Genomic DNA, 9245 nt, shown 5'->3' on the forward strand with positions numbered 1-9245 from the left:
CACACACTCTCTTTAGTGTGATCAGGTGCCTGGCTCATCACCACCTCCCTTCTTTTGCTATTTTCCCTTCAAGAGCACCTGCTAAACACACTCCGCAGTAAAGAAAGGTAAGTGCTACCTTCCTGTACAAAGTGCTTCACCCATCACTGCTTGTTTTTTTCCCCCAATCTCTCTCTGTCTTACTCTCTCCTTTTCTCTTTCTTACACTCTCCTTCTCTCTTTCACTCCCTCTCTCTCTCTCATTTTTAACTTGCTGGCAGTTGGTAAGCTCCAGCCGAGAGTGACAGGAAAGGGTGACAACAAGATAAGAGCTTCGGTTACTGGGTTCATCATAGTGACCTGACGGGATTCTGCAATGGGGAGAGTGTGTGTGTGTGTGTGTGTGTGTGTGTGTGTGTGTGTGTGTGTGTGTGTGTGTGTGTCTTAGTGCATGACTGAGTCTGGAAGAGAGAAAGAAAACAGATGTACTGTGTGTGTGTGTGTGTGTGTGTGTGTGTGTATACGTGTTTCAGAACAAATGCATAAAAAAAAGTCAAACTGTATTTTATTTGTTCAGGTGGTCCTTTCCAAAATGAGACTCCATCATATTAATATGAGAAGACCAAGGACATTAATCATGCTTCTACAACACAGAGAGAACTACAGCCCATACATTACCCATACAAGCATTTACTGTTAGCACACACACACACACACACACACACACACACACACACACACACACACACACACACACACACACTCTTCATACATTACCCATACAAGCATTTACTGTTAGCACACACACACACACACACACACACACACACACACACACACTCTTCATACATTACCCATACAAGCATTTACTGTTAGCACACACACACACACACACACACACTCTTCATACATTACCCATACAAGCATTTACTGTTAGCACACACACACACACACACACACACACACACACACACACACACACACACACACACACACACACACACACACACACACTCTTCATACATTACCCATACAAGCATTTACTGTTAGCACACACACACACACACACTCTTCATACATTACCCATACAAGCATTTACTGTTAGCACACACACACACACACACACACACACACACACACACACACACACACACACACTCTCTTCATACATTACCCATACAAGCATATACTGTTAGCACGCACACACACACACACACACACACACACACACACACACACACACACACACACACACACACACACACACTCTTCATACATTACCCATGCAAGCATTTACTGTTAGCGTGCAAACACACGCACGCACGCACACACACACACACACACACACACACACACACACACACACGGTGCCGTCATTCGTCCCCGTCCTAAGGCCCATCATTCTTGTGATGGATTCTAGAAGTTTTTAGTGTGGTACCACAGTCGTGAATGAGGAACTGGAGGTAGTCGGATCACATCATTATCTTCGGCACCCAGCTCCAGAACTTCTCCGCCTCCCTGCAAGTCTGATGGGATGATGGAGAGGAAGGATGCTCGCTCCACCAGAACAAGCCATGCGCAGATACCACGATGGAGCAAGCCTGGTTTGCCTATTGCCCTGCTGTTGAGATTAGGAATCACCAATGACAAGACTCACCGAAGGAAACACCACATACACACTGTAGAGTCCTGCCGGCACCACAAGGAACTGCTCCAGAGATCTTTGTACATATAATTTATTGGCAAAAGCTGGAATTCTTCATTGTGAGGTGTGTGTCTAAATGGAAGGACCAAACACCTAAAAACATTCCAAACAAAATTCCCACTGCCTAAAAGGTGAATTTACTAACCAGCAGTTACACTATGGAGCCAGTCTTAAAGAACTCACACACACACACACACATTATGACTATGTCTTTACTGTTCTTTGAGTCTGGTGTCAAATGTTTCCCCGGTCTACCAAGCTCAGAAAGAGGATTTACACACTCCCGCCCATTATGGGAAAGAGATGAGCAATTGGAAACAGCACTGCTTAATATAAAAGAACACACACACACACACACACACACACACACACACACACACACACACACACACACACACACACACACACAAATAAAAACCACAGTGAGCATTGGAGGACAAATAAAAACGATTTAAGCAAAATATATGGGGGTTAAGAAGGAAGGTCAAACACGAGGCCACATTTGAATGGTACTGGGCCACATTTGAATGGTACTGGGCCACATTTGAATGGTACTGGGCCACATTTGAATGGTACTGGGCGATAGAGAGGTTGCCGCGTGGAGGCGTTCCGTCACGCTGAGCTAAAGCACATGCCAATGGATCAACGTCTTCTACAGGATTTGCTGGATGAGTGTGAATGAAAGGAGTATGCAGAAGAAGAGAGAAAAAAGAAAACACACCTAAACTACAGAAAATACTTAATCTTGCCAAACAGCCATAATGAGCCACAGACCATTATGCCACCCTAGCAGCCGTGCCCTGGGCCAAAGGTCCTCCGATTGCCGATTAAATGAGCCTGGCTCACTCACACACACACACACACACACACACACACACACACACACACACACACACACACGACCCAGTCCTCACTGGTGGTCAGTCGCTAAGCTTGCTTTGCAGTTTATATGTGAGCTGTATGAAGCAGTCCGAGTCTAGAGTAACAATCTCTCAATGCTCGATACCCATCGTGATGAATAGTTTGATGAATATTTGGAGGTTTTGGAAGATTACCTGGATTCAGTGTTCCTGAAGCAGCTGGTATCATGAACTTGGAGTAATTTCAAAGAAAGAAAAAAAAATGATTTGCACATAACTGAATAAACGACACATTAATTATTTTACAATAAAATATAATGTTAATAAACAAACAAATAAATAAACAGCGTAAAACAGCCAAAATACCCAAAACGCTGTTGCCGTAGTAACTGTAATTATCCTTAAATTAAACATGTCATTTTCCCAATACAGAGCCCACTCGCGCTGCGGCGGCATTAGTCTTATTTCATTGTGTCATGTCAGCGCGAGCTCTGGGGCATTGTTAATTGATTTGTGGCCCACATCGCAGTGTCGCGCCGGTTTCCGCCGTCATGATGTGTTTACGCAGACTCGTGCTCGTGCCGTCTTCACGAGGCCTGACAGCCCCCACAGACGCTGACGCTATTACGCTCTTCATCTGATAGCTGCTGGCGTCGCGGCGCGCGGCGCTGCGCAGGTGAAGCGGCGCGCGCGGCGCTCCCGTCGCGTGATGCTTATAACGATCGCTTATCCGTCAAACCGAATCAACGAGACAATAACGCCGCCGAGCGTGAATCAAAACGTACGTTATATGGCTTGTGATATAAAAATCACAAAAGCTTAAAAAAAAAAAAAACCTGAACAAACATCAAGGGTTACATTAAGTCTTCAAGGGAAATAATAGCACTAAAGTGGCGCTTATATTTTCTGCACAGTGAAACTCAAATCTTCCACATATACAAGGGGAGGGTTTCACCGTTTAGCGGCCATTACTCCAGTCGTTTGGCTTTTGAATGAAGAACTGGAAGGTTCTCTTTTAGCCCTTCAGATTTATGTTGGGTCAAACCTTCGGCAGGCGATTATCCGCACAGCTCATCTGTGTTATAGAGACATTTTAGCATGAAATTTCGTTTCTCTCACTGAACTTTCAATGCTAGATCTCTGGTGCCAACAGGGCCCATTGAGAGATAATTACTAATTATGCTAATTTGTGAAGTTGTGCTCCTTTATTTCTTGGTCACTCCATCGTCAGGGCCTCCACAGGGAACAGTAACCATTCAATGTTAATAACCCGTCCCCACCCCCACCTCTTTCAAGGCTAGTCGTCCAGTAGAGGACGGTGTGTCCTAAACCGGGAAGGCTTTCACACTTAATCAGGGACGTGTGTGCAAATTTCAACGCACTGCTCGCGACCTTTGTTAACCTCTTAAATGCCAACAGTGATCTGGCGAATTTAACAAAAATCTCGTATCAAGCACCCGCCTGACCAGTCGCCCTGTAAAAATACCGTGTAGCAGCCTCAGTCCAAATATGTGGATATCTGATTAAAGTGAAATTGCCGATTTTCCCTCGCTGTGCAGACAGAAGGGGCCATCTAGCTTATCCAAGGACTGAATATCAGCTCAGTAAGATCTTATATCAACACACAATGAAGGAAAATATATATCCAGCAAAGAGTGAGACAGAGATTCTTGTAATTTTTATTCGGGGCAAAAAAAAAATCTGTCTTGCTGGTAGTTCTAAGTGCCCTCTCATTGAGATTTGTGCCTGAATAGGAAGCATGTAGTGAGACATGAATAAAGCAAATGACAAACACACACACACACACACACACACACACACACACACACACACACACACACACACACACTCCCGCATGCACCACCAGGTCGTGGTGTGGTTAGCTACAACTGCTGTCGTTTTGCAAGATGGTGGAGGTCCGTGACCCAGGAGAGTGTGTGCTGTAGAGGACAGGGTGACTGGCTCGTTTCCAGACACGTTGCACCACAGTCACAGAGTTCGGTTCACAAACCATGGTAACGGCAGGAAGTCTGCAGGCCGCTCCCCCTAGCTGACGCGTGTCGGCAGGAAGTCCAGCACGTCAGAGGACTCACACACATGCAGCTAACGCACCACTGTAGTCGTGTCGCTCAGATTACACAAAGCAGACTTCTTCAAGTTTAGCTACGCCAAACTGTCTGCTATATGATCACTGCAGAAAGGGTAAAAATGCATGGAGGTTGGTTTCCATGGCCCTCGGAGCAACGTAGGCTGATCTTCTCCAAGCGTTGAAGGACAGGCCATTCTTGCAGAAGGTTGGAACTAAACCTACATACTCAAATTCAGTGAAGTAACATGTACAAGAAATGCTCAGACTGAATATCCATCTGCCAGTTCAGTCGTCCTGTGGGAGCCTCTTAAAGGACTCCAGTGTAACACATGACGCAAACAACAGCATTTTAAAGGCGACTTCAGGACCAAAAACATGAAGGTTTTAATGAATGTGCCGATTAGAACTAAATGATGGCATGTCAATAAGAACCGACCCAGTTTGGAGGATTAATTTCTATTGTATGTGTGTATGTGTGTGTGAGAGGGAGAGAGCACGCATGAGCACACACACACACACACGTCTATTTGTGTACATGTGCATGTTTGTGTATAAGCAAGACACGTCTCTGCCCATGTGCATTCTTTCCTGTGCTAACTGTACGGAAAAAATGCACAATACCACACCACAAATTAATGCTCACAACCCAGATCACATCCTCATAGAACACACATATATAATGTTCTGTCCATTTTTTTCTAATCTGTAGATTTTGTTGTGGATTAGTGAATCAAATAGCATGTCAGTATAACCCTAATGCTGCCATTCTGCTAGCAGGACTATAAACATAATTGTTTCAGCTCTCAAAATAACGGAAGTACAAGTGAATAATGCAGAGATTTATCCTGCCATCTCCATAAACACAGATTACAGGTGGAAGTTAAAACAACCTGCTGTCGTCTGGCTTTGTGCAATTTGTTTAATTAATTGTGTCTAAATTCCCTTGAGTGCATGCTATTGTTCTCCTGAGCAGGAAAAAAAAAGAATCATTGTGATTATGAAAAAATATTCAACAAATACATAACATGATACATTAAAATCAAGAATTGTTTTTTTTTGTACCAGAAAAACAGAAAATGGTGAGTTTTGTTAACGAGATCTACATACTTTACAAAAAAAAAATCTGTAAACAAATATTTACAAAAATTGATGTACACGTAAATGAAACGATGGGGCCTCTCACTATAACGGAGTTGTCTTTTTGTGAACATGCCTGTCTGTTACGATCACAACCCATCATCTCGGCTGGCAAATTAGCCCCTGTATCACACCCACACCCACACACACACCCACACACACACACACTCCTCTGTAATGTGCACACATTGTCCAATGTTCATATGCAATGCTTAATGCTCTGTGACCAACACGGCAATTTCCATTATGTAAATATACGTTGCTCAGCAATACACTTATCTATTTTCTTCCTTTTCTCAATTACTTGGGTTATTAATATCCTGGGTTACAGGACAGGCCACAGTTGTCCGAGGCAATGCCGTTCACTGGACCGCAAACCTCAAGTGCTGTTCTATTTCCCACTACCAGTCACAGTGTGGCGTGCAGACTGACTGGCCTACAGCAGGTACCTAATGCAAACACTGTTTTCCAATGTACGGTGTGAATTCATACATGGAAAAGATGTTCCCAGCATCAGAGCGAGTTCCTCTGGTTAGAGTTTTGCAATATCACACTTAGCCAGGGTTCCAGCAGATGTGAAGCAGTGTATTGACTGCACACCGCCGTAGCCGAGATCTGCCAACGTGTTGTGCAATCACTCCAATCCAGAAATTTCTGTGCGCGAGAAGAACTATCATTGCACCCCACACCGCATGCTGCATGTGCACCCTCGCGCTGGACTGGTTTTATCAGCTGACTCTGAAAAAGAAACGAAAAATAGCCTAATCACCCCGTGCGCCCCAGAAGAAGGGGGAAAAAATGGGATGCAAGTGGAATGAGCAAATCCCTGTCAGTCACGGCTGGGGGGGGGGGGGGGGGGGGGGGGCTGTCACGGCCAGGGAGCTGCAGCCCGGCGGGGAGCGGAAGGTCTGGCGGCTGCCGGGTTATCATCCCAGCTCACACGCGGCCCTGGAGCCGCCGGGCCGTGCGATAAGGCACACGGGGCCAAACCCCCCACGCGCGGTTCTCCCAGTGAGAGGCGAGGAGTCCCCAGTGGCCTCCGCCACCCACGGGCCTCGCTGATTAGCCGTGTCACCGCGCGGAGACGCAGGGACACCACGGTCCTCACCCTGCTCCATTAGTCCTCATTATTTCACACGACATTTGGGAGGCCATCACGCAACTGTGAAGCAAGAAAAGTATCTAGATAATGGAGCGGCGGAAGACATCCTGCAACAGCCTGCAACAAGTTGTTTGGTTTTGCTACAATTGCTCTGAAGTATAGTGATCTTGTATGGGACGCAAAACGTCCTCATGATGAGAATACCAATAGTAATAATATTAATAATAAATAATAATAACAATAATATATTGATGACAAAAAACTACAAGTCATTTTATTTCATTTAAATTTAATATACCTATTTATTGAATAATGTGTTTGAATATGAAATACACTGTATAAAAACTTGATCTCATTCGTTCATGCTGAAATTGTGAGTGCAGTCGCAGGTCTTTCACGTGCATAATCCCGCGTGCTCTTTCCTCTGCCGTCTATTATACACGGTATCGCGCGGCATTACCGGTGCCGCCAGCAAAAGTTGCTTTCTCGGGCGGATCAGCAGTCTAACCAGCACCATTTAACGGACGTCTTGGGCTATGGAGGCAGTCACTAGGATCACGAATTACGAATAGGTATGTGGGTCCCCGAATGTATTCCCAAAACAATCTATTGAATGCAGATGTTATCATGTAACTATACAAAGCGCATGAAAAATCTTTCTTGCGTTACCGATAATGCCATTCCGGAAAAAAAACATTTGTTAAGTTCGAAAACAAGCTACTCTTACTCGTAAAATACTCTCACTGGTAAATTTAATGAACTGGGAACTTCCAACACTACACCACAAATCAAAAAGCCCAGAAGCTTGACACCTTGGAGACAGCTCCCTAAGAAACAGACCGAATAAAGACCATATTACGCACAAAATGCAAAAACATGTACAGACTGTAGAATGCAAGGTGTCTCGCTGGAGGTTTATAAATTAACCACAGACGTCTACGGAGATGTTTCGGTCGGTGCGGGCGCACGCATGAACGCGCATTATCGCAAATACTCATTCCGTGGACAAAAACTTGGAGAGGGGGATGTTGACGCGACCTCTACGCGAGGAGCGAAATAAACTAAAGCGTGTTCGTGGTTTACGCGTCGCGTCAGTGTAGATCTGGAGTACAAACCACACACGGCAGGTGCATCAACAGCGCGCGGGCACAAAACTTGTCAAACGAGAAGGGTGTCATTACTGTACTGACCTCCCGCTACGCAGTTTCAGGTAAATGACATTGGTGCGCGCTCCAGCGAGGTGCGCGCGACCTCCGTGGTTCGACACTTTCAGAGGAAAATCGAGGTTGCGTAAAAGCAACTTTTACCTTTCCGCTTTGACCTTCTCCTTCTTCTCCTTTTCAACTTGCATTTCACTTGGCCGTTGGGGGTCCCGGAGGCGCGCGCGCTGCTCCCGAGCACCGAAGCCATTGCTGCAGCGGCTGGGACCAACGTTCGGATTCGGAGAAGTTCGGCTTGATGTTTGTGAAGTTGGTCAGCCTTGGCAGGCGCGGCGCGTGTGCGCTTTGCTTCTTTGTGGATATATGTGCCCCTCCTTGTTTCCTTTCCCACTCCAACGAGTGACTGTCGTTTTGAGCTGTCTGGACAATTAGCTTTTAAAGTCCTGCATGCCTTTCTGGGCTCGGTTCTGTTAGTACGTCTCGGCGTGAGCTCGTGGTCCGGAGACGTCTCCTCCGTACAGCGGCGTACGCAAAGGCTTCCAGGTTTGTGCACCTCCGCGATTTTTTGGCACCAGGCACTTTGGATCCAATCATGCACGAAGCCTATCTATTTGCTGCTGAACATTTTAATTAGACCCAATCATGACGGTCTCCGTCCTGTGACATCACGAACCCCCGCCTCTCCTGCCGGCGTGCAAATTCGCCTCGCGCTTGGAATGAGTGATAGCGCCGATACCTCGCACGGAACCACGGGGAGCAGTGAGACCGTAACAGTGAACGTAGACGAATTTCTCTCTCTCTCTCACTCACTCTCTCATTCTTATATATATATATATATATATATATCCTCATATATATCCTCATATATATATATATATATCCTCCATATAAATCTATTTTATTTCCTGTTGTGTCCACAAGCAAATTAGAAACAAAAACGTGAATGAGAAAAAATGAAAAATTAATTTCAAGCTTTATCAGATGTTACACTTTTTTGTCTTCACCGAAAAAAAAATGAAGACTTTCTGTTATTATATAAATCAATGAATAGAATCCTCATATCCTCGTGTTTTGCACCTGTTTTTGCACCATTCTGATCATTTGATCACACTGAAGAGAAAGTGTAAGAATTTGCCTGCAGGTATAAAGGTTTCTCACAATGCACCAGTAGTGAAGTGATGTATAGTGTGAAGCTGGAATGCAAACTGCCTGT

At 45.2% G+C, this 9245-nt stretch overlaps 1 protein-coding gene across 1 annotated transcript in view; it reads right to left on the bottom strand.

Annotated features, from left to right (window-relative positions):
- The window catches only part of adarb2 (adenosine deaminase RNA specific B2 (inactive)), a 141076-nt gene extending 132329 nt beyond the window's left edge, over positions 1–8747 (bottom strand). Inside the window, exon 1 of the mRNA XM_076971218.1 lies at positions 8180–8747. Within this exon, the coding sequence (XP_076827333.1) occupies positions 8180–8282 (103 nt within the window). The 5' untranslated portion in view covers positions 8283–8747. The remainder of the gene's footprint in view (positions 1–8179) is intronic.
- Positions 8748–9245: the final 498 nt, after the last annotated feature.

The sequence above is a fragment of the Brachyhypopomus gauderio genome, chromosome 13 (assembly GCF_052324685.1).
Source record: "Brachyhypopomus gauderio isolate BG-103 chromosome 13, BGAUD_0.2, whole genome shotgun sequence".
NCBI classification, from domain to species: Eukaryota; Metazoa; Chordata; class Actinopteri; order Gymnotiformes; family Hypopomidae; genus Brachyhypopomus; species Brachyhypopomus gauderio.